Source organism: Panthera tigris, chromosome X (assembly GCF_018350195.1).
Source record: "Panthera tigris isolate Pti1 chromosome X, P.tigris_Pti1_mat1.1, whole genome shotgun sequence".
Classification (NCBI taxonomy): Eukaryota; Metazoa; Chordata; class Mammalia; order Carnivora; family Felidae; genus Panthera; species Panthera tigris.
The window spans coordinates 11,028,699-11,055,144 of record NC_056677.1 but is presented as its reverse complement, the minus strand read 5'-3'; the positions used below and the strand labels follow the sequence as shown (position 1 = coordinate 11,055,144).

At 38.8% G+C, this 26,446-nt stretch overlaps 1 protein-coding gene across 2 annotated transcripts in view; it reads right to left on the bottom strand.

Moving 5' to 3' along the window:
• The window catches only part of GLRA2 (glycine receptor alpha 2), a 170,193-nt gene that overhangs the window by 101,959 nt on the left and 41,788 nt on the right, over nucleotides 1–26,446 (bottom strand). Inside the window, exons 3-4 of one of the 2 annotated variants that reach the window (XM_007090072.3) lie at nucleotides 25,184–25,251; nucleotides 17,367–17,590 (exon numbers count right to left, since the gene is read on the bottom strand). In XM_007090072.3, coding sequence (XP_007090134.1) covers nucleotides 17,367–17,590; nucleotides 25,184–25,251 — 292 coding nt within the window. Of the gene's footprint in view, nucleotides 1–17,366; nucleotides 17,591–25,020; nucleotides 25,089–25,183; nucleotides 25,252–26,446 lie in introns of both variants that reach the window. The other variant, XM_007090073.3, reaches the window with a different exon arrangement.

The following is a 26,446-nucleotide window of genomic DNA, read 5'->3' as shown; positions in this document are numbered from 1 at the left end:
TTATTCCCATTTAGCTCTAATATTAGTGTGCCTGTTATTCTAAACTTCAGTGCTCCAAGTTCTGTTCATTTTCTCCCAAATATCTTTTATATGCATAGAACCCTCTGATGCGTGCCCTATTACCTGAACTCTCCTCAACTGTCATGCTCATGCTTGCTCTCCTTTTCTGGTTCTCTTCTCTTTCCTTTCTCTGCTTCATTTTGTCCATTCCATGCAAGCCAACACAGAGCAAAAAGTAATGGCATGCTTATGTTAAAGCAAGAAAATGTCTGGGATTCGAAGTGAGATTAAGTGCTGACAGTCTTCAAAATTGTTAAAATGCTACAATGATTGGGAAAAGCAAGACACCATGGAGTGTATTGTAATCCCAATTATGTAAAAATATTTTCAATTTGGGGAAGAAACACGACGCTGTCTTAAAAAGTATTTGTGTTTGGTGGGATGATTCATATTTTGTTTTTACTCTTTATTCTGCATTATCTGTGTTGACAAGTATAATTAAACATGCCTGTTTTCAAACAATAGCAGGAAGGCAAAATTATAAAATTCTGTTTTATCCAGTGATCCCTTGATTTGTTGTATTCTTATTAAACTTTTGCCATAAACATACAGTATTTCACCTTCATTGCTAAACAAATTACCTAGCTTCTGTGGGCTATTCTGAGAACACAAAAACTGTGTTTCTAAGGGAAAAAAGAATTGTTTTGAGTTGTAAACAAAGGACTTAAAAATAACATTTTATACAAGAAAAATAAGTTTTGTCAATCATGGAGTTCATTTAGAGATATAGATATAAATGTAAATACAGATATTTAGATTTTTTCATGTCATGAAGACTTTATTTTTGGAAAACACAATATTATTGAGATTAATGATGTAAACTGTTTAAGGGCAGAGTAAAAGAATCAAAATGAAAATTTCTAGTAATCAAAAACTGTTTAAAATCTGACCCTTTATTAAGGGGGAAAAGACCTCAACAGGATCTACAGATACAGGTTTTGTTACTAACACGATGAGAATCTATTTATTTTCTCCTACTTTTTAAACTGGAATATTTTTGTCAAACAAAAATAGGTTCATCATACAGAAATAATGAGGGGGCATGTGCATAATTTAAGTGAATCAAAACCAGAAACTTTGGAAATTTCATCACGATTTTGAAAAGTTTACTTTTGAGAAATTAAAAAATAATAATAGTGGAAATGAATACAGCTTTACAAAATATGCAGCATGCAATTCAACTGTATTTCATCTGCTATTGGAAACAACTCAATTTTAATATTCTTTTTTTAAGTTTATTTATTTTAATACATAAAAATGCTTTTTTTATTATTTTATTTTTTTAAATTTTTTACCATTTCGATTTAGTTTTGAGAGACAGAGTGCTAGTGGGGGAGGGACAGAGAGAGAGGGAGACACAGAATCTGAAGCAGGCTCCAGGCTCCAAACTGTCAGTATAGAGCCCCATGTGGGGCTTGAACCCACCAACTGTGAGATCATGACATGAGCCAAAGTCAGACGCTTAACCGACTGAGCCACCCAGACGCCCCTACAAATTTTATTTAAATCCAAGTTAGGTAACATGTAGTGTAATAATGGTTTCAGGAGTGGAATTTAGTGATTCATCACTTACACATAACACCCAGTGCTCATCCCAGCAAGCTCCCTCCTTAATGCCCATCACCAATTTAGCCCATCACCCCACCCTTCTCCCCTCCAGCAACTCTCAGTTTGTTCCCTGTATTTAAGAGCCTGGGTGGCTCAGTCTTTAGTCTGACTTCAGCTCAGGTCATGATCTCCTGGTTGGTGGGTTTGAGCCCCACATTGGGCTCCTGCTGACAGCACAGAGCCTGGAGCCTGGTTCCGATTCTCTTGTCTCCTTCTCTTTCTGCCCCTCCCTTCCTTGTGCATGTGTGCACACACGTGCACTCTCTCTCTCTCTCAAAAATAAATACACATCACGTGGTTCACAAGTTTGAGCCCCGCATCGGGCTCTGTGCTGACAGCTGGGAACCTGGAGCCTGCTTAAGATTCTGTGTCTTCCTCTCTCTCTGCCCCTCCCTTGCTTTCTCTCTCTCTCTCTCTCTCTCTCTCTCTCTCAAAAATAAACAGTAAAAACAAGAGTCTTATGGTTTGCCTCCCTCTCTATTTTTATCTTATTTTTCCCTCCCTTCCCCTATGTTCATCTGTTTTGCTTCTTCAATTCCACATATGGGTGAAATTATATAATATTTTTAATCATAGGCTTGCTGAAAATGTTTTTATTGTGAAGTGAACTTTTTACATTTAGGGAGAAGTGGCCTCACACACGATGATTTTTGCCTTTGCGGAAGATCTCACAATCCTACAGGGACCCAGAATTCTTAGGGTCAAAACTGTGGAGAACCCCACTAAGAAATTCCCAACAAACCTGAAACTGTCTGTGAGCTTTGCCTCAGCTGAGGACTCAGCAGGTATTCTTCTTCTTCCTCATTTGTTTTTCTAATTTCCTTTCCAGATAGGTTTTGTATTGGAACCCAATGGGCACCAATACAAGGAGAAAAGTTAACGGCTAATAGTTTGCTAAATCGTGTCATTAGCTGAGCAAATGGGAAGCCTTTGTAAAGACGTAATCAATCCCTTCATGGGTCACAGAGCCCATAATTTATGATGTCTCATTTACCACACATCTGCAAGCCTAAAATTCAGACTTGCCCTTTACTTATTTTTTTCTTTTTCATTGAAGTATACGTTAAAACACAGTGGAAACCTACAAATCCTAAGTTACAGCATGATGACTTTTTACATCTCTATCCACCTCTTTAAAAACCACCCAGATCCAGATTTAGCATATATCCATCACCCCAGAACATTCCCTGTGTTCTCTTCCCTGTCAAGAACCTTCAAAAGGAACTACCACTACATTTATTTTTAAGCTATTTTTTATTTTTAAAAATGTGAGTTTTGTGGGAGGGGGGATGAGCTTGATATTATTCTGTTCATCTCTACTGAATTGTAGAAATGGCACCAAATAAGACTGACACATACAACATTATCCTGAAACGTGAACAATTTTTATCTTCTTTACTCTGGCTCTCCATCTGTTTTTGGTGGGTCTTACAGAATTAAATATTTTAATTGAAACTCAGACTTTTTGCTGGCAGACACTACCTACAGCATATCAGATATGCTCGCCTCTTCTCCATGATGTGAAATATTAAGGCTGTTGCACCTGAAGGCACTGAGCTGAGGCCACCCATCTTCCATTTGATTTTTGTTGAAGAACTCATTTCCTGAAGCATTATCACACGTTCCCCCACTGTCACTGTGGTTGACATACATGCTTTCAGGGCACCCATGCTCCTGTTTGCACAAGGTAGAGAGTAAAGTTCCTTTAGCAGGGGCCCGGTTACTTTCCTGAGCGTAAGAAGGCTGAGCAAACATTTTCATTTTAAAGGCAAAAAAATAAGTAAAATGAAACACAGGAAGTGAGTCTCCCAAAAACCTCATTTCCCTTCCCTCTCCTGTTTAGTTCACTTTGCCCATAAGACTAGCTCTTGGGTTTACACCTTACTCAAAGTTTAAATGACTAACAGGTGCAGACCTTGTAAAGTGTTTCAGCTAGCTTTCCATGTATTTCTCCCGTATTACAGTGCATGATCCACAGAGCCTGGGACTGTGTTATTTACCATGTAAAATGATGCCTGGCATGGGGCAGACATTCAATAAATATTTGTTGACCAAATGGATGAGTCGGCATCCTAAAGTCCTATGGGAGAAATCCAGGCTTTTCTGTGGAAATGGGAAAGGACTACGGATTTAGAAGAGAGGAACCCAGTCATCAGAGCCCAGAGAGTATTGCCAAATTAAAAGATAGAGGAAGCTGGCAAAGCTTGCTTGCCCCTTCTGTAAGTTGCTAGCAGGTTCTCAGTAGAAATAAGGCAAATCAAGCTGAGGGAAAATTAGGAAGCTCAGGCCACCTGTCCTTGAGCCTTGGACAGATAGCTGGGTCCACGGCAGACTTTTCTCACATTGCTAGACAGATGCAAATTAATCACTTAACTTTCCATTGGAAAGCTCCTTGATTCATGAAGCAACTACTGGTTCATAAGAAACTCGGTGTCAGACTTGGGAGTTCATTCCTAGGGAGAGATTCTTGAGGGGAAAAAAAAGCCATTTGAAGAGGAAACGAGTTTTCAGGTAGAAATACAAATTTTAATGAGTGATCCGCTTACCTGAAGCAAAGATTACCAATGTACTATTTTGGTAGAGTTGATTCTAATGGTTACAGTCATATGTCTTTCTTGGAGAGGATGGACAAGGGGATGCTTTGTGTTTTTCAGGATAAGCAAGGGAGTCTCTGGTATATTGCTATCATTCCTCTGTTAGGGACTACGTTGAGCACCCTCTATGTAGCACACCACAAAACCCAGCAGAGGGGTAAGACCTGCGGTGGGGTTTTTTTTTTTGCATTAAAATACTTAATAAGGAAAAATAAAAATTTAGTGATGACAGGGTGCCTGGGTGGATCAGTTGGTTGAGAGTCCAACTCCTGATTTCAGCTCAGGGTATGATCTCAAAGTTCATGTGTTCGAGCCCGCTTTGGGCTTTGTGCTGGCAGCATGGAGCCTACTTGGAATTCTGTCTCCCTCTCTCTCTGCCTCTACCCTGCTCACTCATGCTCTCTTTCTCTCACTCTCTCTCAAAGTAAGTTAACAACATTTAAAGAAATCTAGTGAGGACAGTGATGCTCTTAACAATCATAATTCTCTGAGCGCCTGCTGTAGGCCAAGCACTCTTATTGGTTTACAGTCATGGAATACTCTCACGCAAGGCAGACAGCATTCTCTCTGTTTTTGAGCCAGCCAGAGTGAAGCTTAGAGATTAAGCCATTTTCCCAAAGCCACAAAACCTTTATTTAAGTGACCCAAGTTAGATTTGAACCAAACTTTAACTGGTGTCAGATCCATTTATTATTTTCCACTCTACTACATTTTCTCCTCAGGAAAAATTCTTACTAATTTCTCATCCTCTTTTGTCTGTGAAGTCAGGAGAGTGGATTATAGACACTTTAGTTGCTTTCTAAGGAAAGCAGGAATACCTCTTCCATTTTTCTTCAGAAATCCAGACTTCTCATGACTTGTTCTTTTAAGAACTCCTCTAGCCTCCCGTGGTAGCCTCACAGAGTAGAAGCCTCACAGTGTAGAAGGGACCTGGGTGGTAGACGTAGTTTACCCATAAAGAGCTATCTGACCTTGACTAAGTTTCTGGCCTCATTCTCCACCTACCCACAGCCCTATCCTGCTCAAAATTTTTATGATTCTAAACTGTAAGTGAAGGTGACCAACTTACAGGATTTCCTCTTATAGGCCAATTTGCACCCTTTTTTGTTTTTAAATAGGCTTCACACCCAGCTCGGACCAACTGTGGGGCTTGAACTCATGACCCTGAGATCAAGACCTGAGCTGAGATCAAGAGTTGGACACCTAACCTACTGAGCCACTCAGGTGCCCCTACACTCTTGAATATAGTGAAAACTTTCAATGCAAGTAATAATGCTACTTAAAATAGGAACTTTCTGGAAATCCAGGTATATAGGTGAGATATTTACTCCCCCCATTGGACTTTGTCATCCAACATCCTAGAACACAATCCACTCTTTCCCCCAAGAACATAAGAACAGCCTTACGATATAATGTAGGTTTGTTGAATCTCTCCTCTGAGTTGTACTTTGAAATATCTGAACCATGTGACATTCTAATGCCAGGGAGATTTGATAGGATACATCAAGTATCAAACAAGTGTGTCATCTTCAGCCACCTAGACCTTAAGTGAAATTAGCCTGGGGGCAAGTTAGAAGTCAAGTTAAAAGTGCATCATTAATACAACCCACAGATGGAGAGGGGAAGGGAAGAGTTAGGGAGTTAGTGGATTTAAAGACACTGCCAGGCTGGTTGTCTGACCAAGAAACCTTTATCATTGTGGGTTTTAAACCCTGGTGGGCATTAAGTGTCATCTGAAGGGCATATGAATGCAAGTTCTCTGGCCCTCTTGATAAGCACCCCACATAATACTGATGCTGGTGTCCTGGAGCAAATTTTAAGAAGCACCACTTTAGTATGTCCCAACGGATGACTCTAATTACTGTCACCATGATAGATTAAAAGGAGAAAATTTTTGAAAGGGAAATGATTGAGAAAGGGGTCTTCAATTTTTCAGTAATGCTAACAGTCTTTTTGGGAAATACTACTTTCTACTTGATACCAGGGCAGGACAATTAGGCTCAAGTAGGGTTCTGTGTGACTGTACCAGGGGCTGTGAGACAAGAGGTGTGAATTGTGATCCTCAGTCACAATAGAGAGGCATGCTGGTCAAGCCAAGACAGTGAAACCAAGCTTAGTCCTCTGGCAACCAAGAATATGGTGGGTGTGTCCAGGAAACTGGGATAGATGCCAAGCAGGGTATGAGGACAGTTTCCATGTGCAGCAGAGAGGAAACCAAATCCATGCCTATTAAAACACATGAACATGCAAAGGTAGTCAGGGCAGTGGCAGTGTGTCGGGGCACCACTGTCCCTAGTCTCTGGACTAGAAAATGAGCCACTGAGAAATTTCAAAGGAAGTTGGGGAGGTGGCTGTAACATGCATTGGATGAACCTCTGCTATAAATTTTGAGAAGCTCATGGTACTTGTCAGGAAGGAGGACAGCACAGAGGAGGACAAGCACCAGGTCCATAGGGAGAAGGAATTAGTGTTACAGAATTCCACCTGGGTTGTAATCTAGCACATCCATTCAGCAGTTTTTGACAAGTGTTTATTGGGCACTGTGCATATCAGACACTTGAAATAACAGTTTCTCTCTTGAAGGAGATTTTTAGTTTAATATTATCAATTTGTTATTTCTATATATATATTCTTTTAATGGAATATATCCCAAGAGTTTGCATTTATTCTTCAACTTTTTAAAATTGTTTCCAAACATCCATTTAAAGAATCTTTCCAGACTATGTCAGTGAGACATACCTTAACTGAATTAAGCAGAAGTCTTTTAATTACTCCCTCGGGGCCTAGATAAGTGCTCACACTGATTGGTTAGAACAGATGACATACCCTTACAGACCTAGATCCTGAGCGGGCCCTTTGGGTGTATAAGAGAAGTAGGATTTGTAGTAATCATTTGATGCTCCTGAATCAAAACCCGTGGTACCCACAAAAGGATCTTGATCTATGGAGAACAAAAATAATTGGTCCAACTTTGGCAAGGCAGGCAAGGAATGAAATTTTTAAACTCATCTTTTGAAAGCTTTGTAATTAAATGGCTGCTTTGAACTCACTCATCATAAAAAGTGTAGGCGAGGGTCCTGCTCACTCCAGCCCTGAGCTATTATTCACCTAATCTGTGGGCAAGCACAGGTGTGGCTGTATGGAGGAAGGCCTTCCACATAAGTAAGGATTGCAAATTCGTGGTGTGTAAATTATTAGGAGTTCAAGAAAGTTCCCAATGCATATCCTTGCTCTTAGCTGCTACCTTCTCTTAGCTGTTACATATAATAGACATTTAGTGAGAGGCTCCCATGACTATTAAGATGCAATCCTGGTGAAAGAATGATGTTTTAAGGACCGTTAGTCATTTCCTCTTTTACATATTTTAGCTGATGGATTCTTACATTCCCTACCGATATCCCCTAGAGCAGACTTTGATACTGAGACTATTAAATGGAAGGATGAAACTGGATGGAAAACACGGCTCAGAATAGTGTGGCTAGGGCACCAGAGATCAATCGTTTTTCAATATTGTTAGGGCAGAACGTAAACCCCATATTGGTTCTAAGCAGTACAATTAGACTCTATCCTCTTAGTCAATTTCAAAAAAAAAAAAAAGAAGAAGAGGACCTGTTTTTCCCCGTTGACCTTGGGGTTTGGAGGAGATAAATTGCATCACTGCTGGTTCATCAGCAGTTCTCCTTTCCCCTAACGAAAATGCCAGTGGCTGACTAGGAAGGTCCATGTTTACCAAACATTATAAAGGCATCAGAAAATACCCATATGCATTGAGCAATACTAGCTGAGAAGGACAGAAATACAATATCTGTTCCCATCTGTGCCTGGTCCTTTCAGAAAATGTGCACACATATGGTTAGCCCATGTTAATTAAGTCCAAATATGGATTGGATTCAACTTGGAGAGCAGCTGATAAATCTGTGGCTAAAACTTTTCCAAATGCTTTGATATTTCCTGAACAAAAATGTTTTGAAGGTGTTGAATAGGAGAAGGCTAAATTGGACACCACCGGAAAGAAGAACTCAAAGTATCGAAGACTCAACTAATACTGTTCACATTTTAGTTATGTGTTAAATTTCAAAACCATTTCATATCTAGAATTTATTTATATACCCAAATATTCATGAAGACAAAATGTTATTAGGTCTGCACATGAGAATAACGAGAACTGACATGTCCATGGTTACTATATATCTAAAAGTACTGTATAGTAATTTTCTTAACATTTTGTTTGGGATTATTTTACTTTTGGCAAAAGAGAACAAATGCTTGTGAACTGCAGATATGGTTTGAAGATAACCAAAGTTGCTTTGTATCTGCTAACATCTGAGAGAAAAATTGTGCTACTTTGTTGGTATTTTACTTCATTAAGAGTTCTATTGTGATCAGTGGTAGAGAGTACTGGCTGCTGTTTCTGGTGGGAAAGGTTGGAGAGAGAACGGAGCCCTGGTCAGATGGTAGGATGCTCCATCGTTGACCAGGTAACACTTTGAAATCCAGCACAATTCCTCAATTTACTTTTAACTGGCAGATAAAGAGGAGACCTGAGCCTTATCTGAAAGAAAATGCAACTATCCCTTCTGTCATGAGCTAAAGGTCTCCCAACAGGAGGAAACCCAAGGCAGGGAGGGGATCCATCTGCTTGAAACTAAGTATGGAAGGTGAGTGGAGCCTGAGTGTTAATGGGCACTGAATAAGGAAATGTCCATGGGTGTGGGTTAGGGAGAATGGGGAGAGCTGTCTCCCCCCTATTCTTCCCCTTTATCCCATAGCCAACTTGGGGTTATTATGATATCCATTGCACATTTAGTATGAATCTGGAACTGAGAAAAATTGCAGATCAAAGAAAGGTTAAATGACTTCTCCTGGTCACCTAGTAAGATTGAGTTTGAATCCAAGTCTTCCTAAATCTCAGAACTGATGTCTTCCCCACCCCCATAGCATTCTGTGTGTAATCCCTACTAAAATGAAACATCAAATAAAGCATTTGTTTTACTGTCCTTTGGAAGAAATGATCAATCAGATATGGGATGGCCTTGCTCCGAGTGTATGTCATGTGTAGAACTTTATAATTCAATACATCCTTAACTGTCTTTCAATGACTGTCCAGTGATAAATGTTGTATCTTCTTCAGTACGGACATTAGTTTGTAATTTTAAATGCCACAAGCAAGGATAGACTTGTTGGAGAGACTACTGAACTTTGAGGATGTATAATTTTTTTCCCATTTTAAATTGGCCTGCCTTTCCTTTGGATTATGTGCTTTGAGAATGTGCTCGAGTAATTCATATGTCTCATAGGAGCCCTGGTGATATTATATGTATTTATTTTGGGATTAATGCCATCCAGGGAGGCTTTCAAAGACAGCACTATGGACCAGGCAGGAGCCCACGTCAACATAAGTTGAACAGACTCACTAGGACCTCTGAATTTCCTTTGGCTTCCTGCCACAAGATAATTCAGGTAATGAGTAATAGCAGATCTACCCTTCAACTCCACTGGCTCAAATATACCGGGTAATTTCCTTTAGCCTACATATCTAGTTAATAATTGTCCCAGCCTACCATCTTTGTATAATTGTCTAAAAGTATATAAACCCATAATTCTTGAATACATTCTAAAATAATATCTCATGGATACTCCTGCTGAGTGAATCAGAGGGTATAAATGATCTAATTTGCAATCGTGAAATTTCTCAATAGGGAGTTTGGTATTGAGTATTTGTCATTGTGTAAACTACATACTGCATATAAGGCTGCCTCTTAAACTACACGTAGTCCATTCTTCCCTGCCTCACTCCAAAATCAGGTTCCTCTTCTCAGGAGTTGAATATTCAGTTTGTGAGAGAAAGATCCAAAGATCCAAAAGTAGTTTGAGAGAGGCACCTTAAACTTCAGAATCCTCTTTTGCTTACTCCCAAGCCCCAAGGGACACAAAGGACTCACTCTTATTTCTTCATCCTGAAGGAATTTTGTGGTTTGGGAAGGAGATCATTTTGAGTTATAGATGTATGCTAGAGCTCCAAGGAGCCTCAGATTTTATCTAATCTTTTCTAGTTCAATCTCATGTTATGGACAAGGAAACTAAGACTCCGAATGACTGATGGGGTTAGAGAGGCAGTTCCATGAGCCTGGAGGATACAGTAAATGATGCAAAGAAGTGTGGAGTTCCTGATGCCCTGAGCTACCTTCTCAGTATTCTGTTCTTTGCACCATCACCTTCAGAGCAAACTCTGATGAATGTTAATGAAGTGGAAAGTTACCTCCAAGAGGAGGAAGATCTACTGGTTGCCTTGTATTTCATTGCACAACCCCCTCTTTTCCTTCAAACAAGGGTAGAATCCTTACTCTGTTGCGTTTGAACCAATATTATGCCCTTAAGTATATGTGTATTTCTGAACCCAGTCAGGAGCTTGACAGAGCTTTCCAGCACTTTAAGAGAGTCTGTCATATACAGAACACACTTTCTAGACTCTAATACTTCTACCCTCAATGTTGCCTTTTTCGAGAGCCACTCTCCAGAAATACCTTCTTTTTATTGCTTAGCTCCTGATGAATCAACCAGTGTTTGTGTATGCCACTGCTTCCCAACCTCCCAACCTAGCTTGCCTCTAGGAAGAATGGAATCCTTGTGGTTTCCATGGCATTTACCAGCACTTCTCTAAAAACTTGCTGCTTAATTCTGATGTGGGCGCTTATGTTACAGTCATTAATTACTGCATTAAGTCAAGTCACAAAAGTAATGAGGATTTGGGCACAGAATTGGAAAATGAGAATGTAATTTTGCCTGGATTATAGGATATAAAGATAAACACGGTCCACATATGCACAAAGAAATCACAGCTTTCATAGCTGTCTTCTAACAGGAAATATGGGCTTATGTGCCTCATCAAAATTGAGAGTAAGATAATAAAAGTATCCATTGGTAACATTTAGGCAGGTCTTAGTTCACTGCATTTTATTTCCAGCTCTGACATCTAAATAGAGAATTTTCTTTTTTCCTATGCCATAAAAATCATCCTGTAACTAAAGTTAGAATCTTCTGAAGTTCTTGCATCAAGCTGCAGGCTGAGTCAAGGATAGGAGGTTATGTGAGAAAAGTTGGCCTTTTATATGTGTGGGTAGAGTTGGTCATTAGATAGGATTATTTGCAGAACACCGTTGGATGTCTGTCTAGAAATCTACACTCCACCTACTCTCAGTGGTGCCTTTATCATCAGAGGGAGAGGCATGTCAATCGCCAAGAGTTCTCTATTACAACTCAAGTACTACTGGGAAGGTGGAACACTGAATCATTCACACCTAGAATTATGAATCAAATCAAGAGAGATTAACAAGCAAATCACCTCCAGTGCCATAAAAGAATGAGTTTCAGGTCAGATAACATTTGACTAACAAGCAAATCACCTCCAGTGCCATAAAAGAATGAGTTTCAGGTCAGATAACATTTGACGATGAGGGGAACAGATATCTTGGTGATAAGGGGTACTGTTGTGGAGGAGCAATCCCATAATTATTTATGGTTTGGAGGAGTCTCTGGAGGGTAGTATAAAGCCCATAGGTACCTGGTCAGTCAAATAAGAAGACCCTGAAGGCAAACAATATTTCCTTACCAACTTTGCCTCAGATATACCAATTCTGGAGGCATGCAATAAATATAAAAGCAAAAATAACAGTTGGAAGATGGTAGCTTCCTTAAGAACGATAAGGACCATTTCCTCTAAAGAAACAAACAAAAAAGCTGAATACCCCAATACATGAAACATGCATACACTTTAGGGAGATTCAGGGACCCCCTGGAGTTTTCACCTAGCCCTCAGGTTAAGAACCCTACTCTATAGGGTCACATTCCAGGAGGAGGTCCATCCCATCCTTGTCTGGAATTTGTAGGGAGTTAGCTTGATCATTTAACTCTTTGTCTTAGAGGCTGGAACAAAAAACACTATCATTAATTATAAGAAAATACCAAGAGCCCTAGAGTATATGGCAATGCCACTTTTGACCTGTATCCATATAATATATATTGTATTCTACTAACGTTCTTAACCAAAATCATCTTTTTCAAAGCTGAAAAAAATAGAAGTTCAGAGAGTAACAAATCTCCCTAGGTCATACAGCAGGTTCTGAGGCCAGAGACTCAAGCCCAGGGGTGTTTTACTCTAAAACCCTTGTCTACTATAGTATCAGAAATAGCCAAGACAGCATTCAACATCATAAGTTTCAGAACACAGCAAAATGAAAACTGGGAGATGAAGAACATCTTGGGGCTAGAGTGGAACATACTGTAAAATCAAATCAGCAACATAGTGTTGGTGACCAAGCAGATGTCTACTAACTCTAGTGGGACAAAAATGTATGAAAGTAAAAACAGTGAGGCAATTCCCTCCATTCTTCCAAAAATGGTAGCCGTTTGTTTATAATGTTAACAAATGTAGGGAAAAGCTACTGATTTAAGATGTAACAACTGTGATTTAAGTTATATAAGGAAGAGTTTCTGTACAATGCTAGACTAACTTATTATAGGATCCAAAGAGAGAATATGAAGTCTCCTTTTCTAAAGGTCTTTAAAATGAGAATGAGTTCTCAACAGGTTGCCTGAAGGTAGGGAAGTTGACTTAATGACTTTAATGGGTCTATTCAGCCCTTTGGTCCCTGGGATAGCAAAATTTTTCAGAAAGTAGATATGCTATATAAGCTACATATGCTATATAAAACTGAAGAGCTTTGATTCTTGTCCTAGCTTTCCTATTTATGGGCTCCATTATTTTACCTCACCTAACTTGCTGGAAGAATTCACTTCCTCATTGGTAAAACAAGGTGTTGGATTAGATATTTTGCAATATAATTCCTTCAAATTAAAAAAAAATACGCCTATGGTGCTATAAAAGTCAGAATGCTGGCAGAAAATTTTCAGAAGCAACGGGAAGTAAAGGAAGAAAATAAATATTAGCAAAGACATTGTGGACAAGTGAGACAAGATGCTCTTCTCCAAAAATACTCACCCTCTCCTTTTTTCTTTCATATTGCATACCCTATTGCCATGGTGCCCTGACTTCTACTGCAATTCATTACATTCAATTCAACAGATATTGTTTGAGCAATAATATATACAATACTCAAGGCTCACCTCACTATTCCACTATGGATTCAGGCCTTTTTAAGTAACATGAATTTAGAATTTGACTATCTCTGAAAAGAATGTACAAAGCAGGATGTGTATCTTTGTTTACACTTTGGTCAGGGATGATCAATACATAATGGAGTGGGTCAACAAAAAGACTTAAAAAGAAAACGGAGTAAGATCAAACATATTAGGGAAGTGAATATTAAAGAAAAAATCAGAAGAGAAGCATACAAAAATAGATTTGACACTTTTTCACCAGTAAAGACTGTGTCTTGCAACACTGAATAGAAATTTTCTAACAAGGAACTAAGACTTTTAGTTCCTATTTAAAAAATTTGTTTGTGGAACCCCTGGTTGGCTCAGTTGGTTAGGTATCCAACTTGACTTCAGCTCAGGTCATGATCTCATGGATCATGAGATCGAGCCCTGCGTTGGGATCTGTGCTGACAGCGTAGAGCCTGCTTGGGATTCTTTCTCTCAATCAATCTCTCTCTCTCCCTCTCCCTCTCTCTCTCCCTCCCTCCCTCCCTCCCCTCTCCTCTCTCCTCCCCCACCCCAAGAATAAACAAATAAACATTAAAATAAAAATAAGTATATACAAGATTCACTTGATTCTTACCAAAAAACTTCAAGTGTTTGAATCTGCAGGACACTTGTGGAGTTCTGGTCTACTATCCCCTCTTTTTTAAACTGCTGCCTTTTGGGAAACTTCTTGGGAAGTGTGATCTTGCTCGTTATGGCATCAATGGACTGCATAGTTCTCTTTGGGTTTTGTTTGGCTATCAAAAACTTAGACTTTGGGGGCGCCTGGGTGGCGCAGTCGGTTAAGCGTCCGACTTCAGCCAGGTCACGATCTCGCGGTCTGTGAGTTCGAGCCCCGCGTCAGGCTCTGGGCTGATGGCTCGGAGCCTGGAGCCTGTTTCCGATTCTGTGTCTCCCTCTCTCTCTGCCCCTCTCCCGTTCATGCTCTGTCTCTCTCTGTCCCAAAAATAAATAAAAAACGTTGAAAAAAAAAATTTAAAAAAAAAAAACAAAAAACTTAGACTTTGGTTTCCATGTGGGAAGCTACAAAGCTAAGGAAGCATGGGATTGTTCATAGATGAAATGCTATCATCAATTTGTTTTAGGTTTCAGAAAATGCAAATGTAAAGCATCACCACAGAACATTATTTTTTTAATGTGAACCAATGTTTAAGTAATTATTTAAATGTGTAGGGTAGAGACAATTCATGTTATTTTTGGTACTTCCGTTGTATCCCTTCCTTGTATCTTTCTTAACTCTCTTCATCCTGATTTCTCATGTCAGGCATCCAATTTTCTCATTCTCATTATTCTTCATAGACATTAAATGTACTATCAGGAAGAAAATTTCCTATCATCTCCTTACAGGTTAGTGTGAATTTAGGTCAATGGATTCCCTCTTCCAGGGGTATTTGCATTGTAAGCCTGAGTAGAGGGAAAATCCTTCCTGATGAAACATCAGCAGGGATCTTTCCAGCACCTTTAAAACATCAGAAACTGTCACCCGCAGGGCCTTAAACTTGAGTTGGACCTCTAGTTAAATCGAGTCCAGTGACTCAAGTAAACAAGTGTATAGGTGTCAGTCCCCAAATTCTAACAATATTTGAATGACATTCATTTGCAAAGTTAGAGCCATTTTTCTTTTCCTTGTTCCTCATTTATTCCTATTACTTAATTTATCTTCTATCTGCCTGCCTTGTTAGACTGGAGCCCTTCCAGGGCAGGGATCATATCTTATTCAGCTCTGGATCTCTAGGCCCAGCACAGTGTCTGGCTCATTGAAAATCCTTCCAGGCAAATAATTAGATTCCTGTAGTTCAAATCTGCCAAGAGCCGTGTTTCTCTAAAATGACATGCCCAGTTCTACACCAAGGATCTTTCCTCTGATTTCATAGAACACCCACAATGAAGGAAAAGTCTAAGCCAGCCTGCCACAGGACAGACGCTACCCAATCCAAAACAATTGTGAGGATATTTCAGAGCTTGTAATATGCTACGCTGGGAACGAAAGATAGAAGAATTGCCTCTGGATCTAGGTCTGGGAAACATCTTCTTCATGGTTCTAGAATGGAAAGGTCTTCACAGAACAGAAAAAAAAAACCCTAGTTTTATTTCTGTATTGCATGATGCCAGGTATTTACTAGAGCACATGCCACTCAAGGCCCAGAGGGTTAGCTGGAGCAGCTGATACCCTGTGCTGCTTTTTATAACTCTCCTCCATAGCACCACGCTCTACATATGTCCCATTTCATCAGGTCACATCGACTTAGGTTGTGCCCAATACTGCATCTTACACCAAACACATCACCATGTAAAATATTGTGTGTTTCCTTAAAATCTTTAGAAAAATAAAAATAAAAGTAAAGTTCCTTCAAAATAAAGCAGAGGATGTTTCCTGGTTCTTCATGTAAGCAGTGACTTTGCCAGTTGTTACAAATGAGCACCCTCTTTCATTCCACAAGACATTGGGTTTGTCAGCCATTAGCAAACTGTGAAATTACTAGGTTAAGAATGGAATATACAGTACAGACTTAAATTGTATATAGAGTTGTGAAATGAGTTTTTTGATGGTGGTAAGTCTACAGACTTTTGAAAATTATTTGCAAGGATAGCTGCCCATTTTCTTTATAATAAGATTGGAGAGAAAGGGGGAATTCTATAAAGGATCTTTAAAACATCACTGCTTGTTTAATGTATTAAATATCTCTCATATACAATACACCATCTTGGACCTTTGGGAGGAGTTACAAAAGGCGCAAAATCCAAATATCTTGGCTTTAAAGAGCTTACTATTTAGAAAGAATGTTAACTTTAAAATACAGGCAGCCACCATTGCATTTATTGAGCACATACTCTGTGTCAGGTACTGTGTCAAGTATTTTTATATACAATATATCAGGGATTGGCAAATTACAACCAGAGGGCCGAATCTAGTCCACCATCTGTTTTTATAAATAAAATTTTATTGAAACACAGGAATACTCAATTGTTTGAGTATTGTCTCTGGCTGCTTTTGTGCTACAATGGTAGAGTTGAGTGGTTGTGACAGAGTTGAGACAGTCTGGTCTACAAACTGAAATACTTACTGTCTAGACCCTTACAGGAAATATTTGCTGACCTCTCCTCTACATCATTCATTCTTACAAGAATACTTAGAGATAAATTTAGTGTTTCCCGTTTTATAATTAGGTAACTGAGGGTTACAGGTTATGTAGCTTAGTAAGTGGCAAAATTTGTATTTGATTCTAGATTGTATGATTCAAAAGATCTATTCTTATTCTAAATTCATACACAAAAATAGCCAAAGCATGAGGTAGGAAGAAATAAGAGCCTTACAGATTCACAGAGAAACTGTTACTAGTGTTCAGAAAAGAAAGATACTATTTTGAGTTTGGGGTGATAAAGATTCTGGAGAAGATTGTATTTGAATGTAAAAGCAAAAATGAATCTCAGAATTTGCTACTCCCAAGCTCAAGCCCAAGAGAAGTTAAGAGATCAAGGTCATGTGATTAGTTAGAGGCAGATCTGAGATTAGGACCAGTTTTTCACTCACCCAGCCCAAAGTATACTGTCACTGACCATGCTGAGCCATTGAATGTTTTTGTATGTGTGGTTACATGTTATAGAATGGCAAAACTACTTGAAGTGGAGAATTTGTACATTATTCTCAATGATTAATTGAACTAAAGGCTTGTACTCCTTTTATTGAAGCAATCAAAAATACACATATACAGGTATTTACATGATATCTACCCACCATCCTACCAAATATATTTTTGTTGTGGAGAATCACACTTCTGAGACCATAGGAATCTCTGGCATTCTCACCAGTTTTAAGATTCAGATGATAACCAATTGACCACAAAAGTCAAATATTTATATGCATGTTGCCCTCCAGAATCAGACAGCTCTAGGCCAGAAGGAAAATGGAGAAGTAGATAGGTGCAGCCAACGGAAGCTTACCTGATACTGTAGAGTACTTTGCCATTTTTTGAAATTCGAAGCAATTTGTTGTCAGTGGTGACATCATGGAAGTTGGCACCCTTCTCATTGGCAAAGAATAAATCTGGTTTCCAAATGGAGTCCAGCATGGATGGGTCCAAGTCCAGGGAATCATCAGGATACTCGCTATATGCCAGCCGTGAATCATTCCACTGTTGTCTCAGAAAAATATTCACTCGGTAGTCCTATAGAAACCCCATGTATAAGAGTTACTTATCACCCAGTCTTGCATAAGAGGTCCATCTACACTTCCCCCTCATTCCTCCCCCCAATTTTGTGCAGTATTGGTGTCTATATGAACCAGGCTGTGTATATCTTGGTCAAAATAAACTACTCAGTTCTATTAGGAGGGGAAACAGAGGGGAGAAAAGAAGAAGACCCAACCAAACCAGAACACTAATGGAATAGGTTGACTTCGTTGAATTTTTTCATGTTTAAATTATTCATTCTGAGAGGAAATAATACTAACTCAAGCTGATTTTTCCACAGAGAAAGGTAACCATGAGTACAGAAGTCAGTGATGGCAGATTGTCAAAACTGATTCCTTTTCCAAATCAGAAACGACATGATCTCTATTCTCATTCTGCTCAGATGCTCTGGGCAGAAGGAAACCCACTCTGTACTTTTGGTAGTGGAAATCTTATCATAAAACTTTGACATGATGGGACAATATTTTTACATCCATCTATATAAATATTGAGATGCTTCGTGTTGACAAGATAATTCCATCATGCTACTTACTTTTAAAATTCTTAAATATTTTCTCATTTCTCTGAATGGGTTGTAGCTACAGTAGTTGACTTGAAACTTCATCAATACAGAGATCTTTTTCATTTTTCCTAGTCTGAACACCTTCTGACAAAGGTGCTCCTCCCTGTGAGAGACTCAGGTACACCCTGTCATTCCCACTTGATCCAGGAGTATACTTCCTTGCCAGTAAATCAGCTTGGGGCAGTGACTTCTCTCCTGGGAATTTCTACTCAAAGATCTTTTGGTTCATGGAAATGGTTGCTTTGCTTGGTAGAGCAGACCCCAAAAGAGGCTTTAATGGTGTTCCATAGCCATGTGGGACTATGATTCAGAGCTAATAGTTGTCCACTCTTGACACTTAGGGTCATTTAAGATGATATATACTCATTCCTTCTTGCTCTCTTTCCTTTTCCTTTTTTCGCCATTTGCTCCATCTCCACATCTTTGGTGCTTGGATTTTTGGTCATTGTTTATTTTACTCTAATGGTAACCAACTTGTCCCAGTTTGCCTGAGAACCTCCCAGTTTTATTCCCCAAAGTACCACATTCATGAGATCTACTCAGTCCCAGACAAAACTGGGATAGTTGGTTACTCTACCAGGTACAGTGGATACCACCTCAGGATGGTCAGTTTTGGTTTATTCCATTAGGGCCAAAAGAAGAAAAACATACTAAGTTGTAAAGATTACGGTATATGGAAAAGAGCTTCAATCCAGTTCCTTCTACCTATTACTAAGCTATCCAAATTCCTATGATATTTTTTCAAATACAGCCATCTTAATTATCAGGCTGATACAGTATTTTGGAGGCGGCAGGTCTCGGAAATAGTGCCCAGCATAGGCTTAAAGAATGCTAGTAATCAAATAGTTACTAATTTCTGAAAATCAGTCATCAAAACCCAGCTTATTTGGAAAGGCTGAAATATTAGAAGGAATAACCTTAAGGTTCTCCACTATACAACATACAAACTTTCTAACTTGGAAAATTTTATCAGCTGACTTTTATTTGGGATTTTACCAAGCATGCATGGCAAATTCTCAAACCTAAAAGGGCACTGTTGTGGGCCCAGTCAGGCTTCCATCCCGTCCTGTTTGCTCACTGACTCCTCCTGTGCTTGAATCAAGAGAATGGCAGCACCTCAAAGTTGTCCCCATCACATATTTTTGGAATTGTTCAAAGGGACCAGAGGATTGTAACTGGAAAGAGATTACCAGTTCAGTGTTTCATTGGCAACAGGAGTTGCCAGAAGCTTTGGAATTTTGTGTGAATAAAGAGTGGGAATGTGTGATATGTGGAGAATCAAAAATGGGGCTATTGAAAATACAATAATCCAACTTACATATAAAGTATACACTAGATACATCAACTGTGAGCTCTCATTAAGGTTTCCTGAGGGGGGAAAATGCAGCTTCTCCAGTGTTTGACATCCACCCCTGTTATATCCCTTATAGTGAGAGCCAGTTATCCTTAACAGATTTGGGGAGCGGAGCAGGTGTCTGTGAGTGTGTTTCAGTAGGAAGTAGGAGAGAAGAGAATCTCTTCCCTCAGACAGCTCTGGAGGTAGAGAAACTCTAATAAGAGAAGTAATGACAGCTAGAAATAATAGAGGTGAATGGGTTAAATATCTTGGACCATAGGGAAGACAATTAGGGCCCCTCAGAAAGCAATCTTGGGATGGGCAAGGCCATGAGAAGCCAGGTAGACAGTATTGGGCAGAAAAATCACCAAGAGAACATCACTGCAATCCTCCCTTGAGCCTGAGAATGATTTAAAGCTGTGTATCGAGAGACTCTAGAGAATATTACATTAGTGACATACAATATGAAAACATTGACCTTTAAAAAAATTCAGTATAAATTTTCACAGCTAATGTACATCTTTTTTTAAAGTCTTTCCCATGAGTATTCTTCTCCAGTATTTCCTGGTTTCCTACTTTGAATTTTATATATAGAAAATAATAAAACATATTCACCCAATGTCAGAACTTGAAAGAGAGTACTAAATCTATCACATCATGATAGAACCATTAAATGTCTAACAGTTCATTTAAAATAAACGAATCCTCCTATTTGTAAGCAAGGACAAGTAGAAAACTTAGAGGAAAAATACAGTGTGTGCCACAATGACAGGAATTATATGAAATAAGACTTTTATTAGGTCTTTTGGAAGTATTTGTTGTTTATATAAATGTATGGGAATTTAAATTTTCGATTATTTTATTTATGATGATATACACTATTTTAAAATAAACAGCTGCCCTTAAAACCTTTAAGAATAGAAAAGGATGCTCAAGGAACTAGAGACATAGGTATCCGAAGAAAAGATTTTCTGAGGCTTTGACCTCTGTAACTCTTTCACTTTACTATGATTTTCGATGCAGGGTAGAAACTTGACACGTGATTTATCCATGCATCATCTCTGGTTATGTAGAGCTAAGTTTATTTTCTCATGATATTCTAAACCACAGGAGATAGTTATATTCTTCTGTAGTTTGTCTTTGTCTTTATGTCTGCTTCTAGGTTTAATGAAATATTAAAGGGGGAATAAATATTGAGAGACATGCTTAAATGCAGACTGAATTTTCTTTTCCTGCCTTCTTTCTCCAGAGACCTATTCTATGTCAAATAAATGTCATATTTCCTTGTATTAAAATTTGTTTTCCTATGACTGACTGGGTATTAGATTAGGTCATGGAAACATTCAAATAAAAAAATATATATAAGAGTAAATACATATTTTTTTTTCAAATGCTGCATGTAAGTCATATAATCTTTATTATATTCTTAACACAAATACAAGTACCTACATTCCATACTATTATCTCACATCAAGTTTAGTATTTCTAAAGTTTCACTTTTCCTAATACCTTCTAATGCTATGCTTATGCCACAGATGGTTTCCTTAAATTGAATTATTTTGGTACTATTATATTTGGTCTAGCATTTGTACACAGAGATTACCACTATGTCTTATATACACTCTTATTAAACCTTACTCTTGCTCTCTTTTATTTGCATACATACACATTTTTCAATCTAGTTACATTATAAAGTTATCAACAAGAAGGCTATGCTTTGTTGACTCCCCACAGTGCCTCTGTGGCACTTTGGTTTTAACCTGTGGCTACACTGCAGTAAAGTTTCATCCTCCTCAGTCTGTGCTAGCTTTGATACGGGAAGTTAGCCTTGAATTGGAAATTATGGGGGTGGGTGCAGTTGTTTTATGATGGATTCAGGCTTTAACGTTGCAGTGTGAGAGGCCAAGGTCACCTTGTATCTCAGTTTAACAAAATGCCAGGCTTGGGGTAGACTCTTGGTGCTTCCTTAAGTCAGAAATAAGAAACGTAGCTACCCGCTATTCCTGATACGTTAGCATCTCCTCCTGAATTGCGTATGCAGCTACAGAATGAAAGGGAACCCACGGTGTCATTTCAGCAGTTACAGCACAGCGGGCATCCTCCTAAGGGGCTGTCTACCACTCATCCAGTTCCTCAGGAACATGATCTCAGATCTGAGATAAAACAACTCTTCACCCTGCAGCAGTCACCGGCAGAGCATGTGGAACTTCTCTCTTGGGGCCAAGTTTGGGGGAGCTGGACTCCTATTCTGGAGATACTGTCTGAGTGAACACATTTTAGGCCCTTCCAGCTCTTTCTCCCCCACCTCAAGTGTTAAATGAGGAGGGAGTCAGGATCTGCTACTGTGGCATGGGTAGTGTTCCAGCACACACAGGTCCAAATCACATCCTTTGAGGAGACTCTCTCTTCATTTTCTTATGGCCAGTCTTGGGGCGAGCTGCATGCCTGTGGCGCGCAAATACTTGTGACCTTTACTGACATTACTGATATTCCTAAAGTATGTCTTTATATGAGGAAAGCAGGCGTTGCAAATGTATTCCCTCTCCTCTAAATTCTCTTGCCATCAGCAGCTAAAGAAAAGGGGGAAAGGAAGAAAAGGAAATGGTAAACTGACATTCTCAAGACAAAATATAACCTTTCTCGGAACCACAAAAAAATCGTTCCACTGAATTCTTTTAGCGCAAGGTTGGTGGGCAATGACCAGCCACAGATCCCTATGACTCTTAACGAAGAAAAATGTGTATTTTGGAATAATGTATATCATCATAATGATTCATAAAAAAGCATTCCTTAGAATAACACAACTGCATCTTCAACACTAACATATCAAAGGGATGAGAGGCAGTATTGGGTCTATAAGGGAGCCTATACTTTGTGGGCAGGTAGTGCCAACAATAGTTTAATGAGATGACATCGCCTCTTATTTAGAAACAAATCAAATACTCAACTAAATCCTTCAGTAATGCGACCAGGGTTATGGAGTGAGAGTGGGGCATGAGGGAAGAGAGGAAAATCAACATGTTTAGAAACTCGAAATTCTGAGGCATTCTTGGAAAAATTCATCCCAGAAAACATAAGTAAAGCAAAAATGATTTTTGCTTCCATATAGCTCTAAGCAGTGTCTTCAGTGACCACACACGTTATTGTGCATAAAGACTAAGGGTCTGGTATTCTGACTCCTACTAAAGACAGTTCAGAGAAAAATCTGGTTCTGTTTCATTTTTTTTTTGTCCAATTTTCTTTTAGTCAAACTTTGTGAAAGTGTGGGTAAATTTATGGGTGATAGAATCTCAAGGTTTTTGCAAGGGAAGCTTGGGCTGCCATGATATTCCACGTGCGTCAGGTAGATTCCCAGGTAGGACCCGAGGGGTCTGGGAGGATAGACCCTTTCTTTCAAGGTGGAGCCTGTTTCTGTAAGTAAAGTTTTTTGGCGTACAGCCACACCCATTTGCTTACTATTGTTTATGGTTGCTTTCATGCCAAAAGGGCAGAATGGAGTAGTTGTGACAGAGACTGTCAGACCCTCAGAGTCTTAAGTATTTACTGTCTGGTCTTCTACAGAAAAAAGTTTCCCAGTTCCTACCCTACATGGCATGAGGATTTATTAAGAACAGTAGAGTTTCAAAAAAAGTATTCATTTTAGTTTCACACAAAATCTTTAATTGAAGAAAATAAAAGATCCCTTTTCAAAGCCAAATGAAGTTGGTCATTACATCAAAAGCTAAGAAATAAAAGAAACACAATATCCACTACTCTTCTGACCATGCGATACAGTCTATATGATACGGCAAGATAGGAAGGCTGTTCATTTTACACTTGAGCAATGATTTCCAACGTTTCTCACAGGAAACATGACAAAGGACACCTTAATAAGTGGCCAGGAAACACCTAAGCAGCCCATTTATTAAACACCTTCAGTAACTATTAAACACACAGGAAAACAAGGATATCCATAGTTTCCGTTTTTATCTCCTTAAATGTTTAGCTTTTTCTTGCATTAATAAACATTGGAAAGGTGCACATTTACATTTTTGATTGAGGGTAAATGCAATGAGGAGTTTAATCAAAGCAACTTAGGATTCTAATTAATGCAATCAGCATTAGGTCGTGCAAATATCGTCATTGAATGCCATCGTGTAAAGCTGGTGACAGTGATTTGGGCTGCTGGAAGATTTGCCCCTCTGTTATCAGGATAAAACCAAGAGGGGAGAGACAAAAACTGAATGCCAAGCCTAGAGCTTGGCTTAGTCCTTCCATGTTTACATTTTCTTGTGAGTCATTTAATAACCCTATCAAAACTATATTGAGTAAAATTCTTAATGTGCTACCTCCTGTCAAAGCACCAGAAGGCTCATTTCTGGACAGTGCTGTGTCAGTAATGTTAAAATGGGTAGTGGAGTTGCATTATGTCTAATTTTGCCAGTGAGAAGGAATGCTAGAAGGTAAATTACTTTTTTCTAGCATTGAGGACACCAAAAAGTACAGTAATATGTTAAACACAATCCTAGTAGCCTGAAAGAGAAAATTCATAAAGACAAGAGAACACTATTTTTTACTTCCCAATGGCATTATGCTCATTATTTCACTTGAGTGTTTCTAGGACATCAGCCATCAAAGTACTTAGTCAAGTTCAACCATATTTTATTTTGACTTCATCCGGTAATATGGCTACTTTACGTAGTCATGAAAATTAGAACCTGCCAATTGATTGAGGACTTAAAATAAACTGTGTGAGGACCAAGAAAAAATTTCACCCAAAAGTCAATTTCCACACTATCACCTAGCACTGTAAGGCTCTTGATCTCATAGGCTGTGTCACAGCAACACCATCACCATGAAATTTATAAGAAATATTGGTGGATTTTGTAGTATCTGAAATCTTTTTCACGTACATGGAACATACTTGTACATACATGATGATGAGCTTATAATTAGTTTTATGTTTATTGGGTTTTTTTTTTTTTGAGGGGGAGCCACGCATATGATGCGTTTGCTATGGACTCGGGGCTACTTTCTTTTGCAACAAGACCATGTGTGTGCGCACACATGTGTGTATTTAGTGTAAGGTCAGCCCCTTGGCATGTATCTTTAATGTTGCATATCCAAGGCTTGACTATGTTAAAAACTTCCATTATATGAAAAAGACTGGCTATAAAAAAAATACCCCCTAAACTTTGAAATTTGTATTTCTGAAACATTAGAGATATAAATATTTAAATATCTTTAATGATACATCATGCTTATTACTGATAATTGTACCTAAGTCGAGCCAAACATCAAGTGTTTTAAAAATTTCTCTGGCATGATAGATAAAATATTATTGAGTTTTAAGTATTGAACACTTGACTAATGACTTTCTAAAGTGACAGTGTACAAATAATCGCTTTCTAGAGGTGAGTGAACTTGGAAATTGGCATTCAGTAAGTGTCTCACACATATAAAACAGTGCTTCTTCGATCCTGTATCCCATTCCTTCACACGATGGCTTCAATGCTCAGTCCCACTCACCATTGTAGTTTCTGCTATTGACCCAAAGCTGTTGATAAATATGTTGCAGGTAACATTTACAGGAGGCCCTGCAAGTTGAACAATAAATAGAAAATTTGACAGGTTGTGTTCATGGCATAATCAAGTCACGTTTGTCTCTTGCCAGTGGCATTGTGGCACTTACCATGGTAGTTTCTGTGACCGATCCAAAACTGTTGATAAAAATATTGCAAGTAACGTTTACTGGAGGACCTGCAGAATGCAATAAGAATATTGCAATAGACATTGAAGCAAGAATACAGCTCCGTCAACATCTGTGCAAATGACTAGAAATGTAAACTAAAAATGATGGTGAGATTGCAAAAAAAAAAAAAAAAAAAGCCAAAAACCAAAATCAAAAATGTTGTACCCAGAGGTTCAGAGTGATAACATTCCCACTAGTGTTTCGAATAAGGACAGTTAAGCAATGATAACTTACCCAGCAGAGTTTGGGATTTAGAAAATATAAGCTGGAGACTATTAAACTGAATTCATTGTCACTAGTTGCTATCAAAATAGCCTTTTGGGTGGATGGCCTTTATCCATCCACCTCCTTTTCCAGGACACCCTTTAAATCAGTGCGTCTAATTTGATTCTCTTGACACCTTTGAATTTAGCCCATTCATTCTGTATATCCTCTGATCCCCAATGAAAAATGATGTACAAAAATACAAAAATAAAGAAAATTGGCTGATTTTAAGAAATAAACACAGAAATGTCACTTAATGTCTGGATTGTAAAGCAAGGGCTATTAATCCTAGATATGCTTTCAAAAGAGAGTCCACTTTTTTCTCCAGAGACCCAGAGGCTAGCTTTCTTGATCTCGCCCTTGGTCTCCCCAACCCAAGCCCTACTCAGGCCCTTTTCTGCTTAGCATCTGAGATCAGATGACAACAGATATGTTCAGGGGGGTATGGCCACAGATTCTTTGCCCTTCGATGATAGATATCACTGTCTAATTATTTCCAGTTTCATGTTTTTCTGGGAGATATGTTTATTGCCCTCACATAGTTACCCCTTAATTCTGGGTTAAGAATACACTGCCATGAGCCTTCTATCGCTAGAAAATTCTCTCTCTTTACTTAACAAGGTCTATGTAACCTAGTTCAGGCTACACCCTGGTTGGCTCTATACCCAACATGCCATGAGGATCTAAGTGACTGAGGCCTCCCTCTAAGGGTGGTGGTAAAACTCAGCCATGGTGGCGCTTGGGTACCGTGTGTTTAAACTCGACAAGTCAGAGGGTTCTCCAGCCCTTTCCTTTGAGGAAAGGAAACTTAGGTTAAACAGCGAACTTAAGTCTCCAGGCAAGAACTTTTGGTAAAAGAGATGTGTTAAGTTTTTTTCTTTAACATAACTAACTTTTCTGTTCTTAATGGAAAACGATTGTGTTTATTTTTTTAAATGT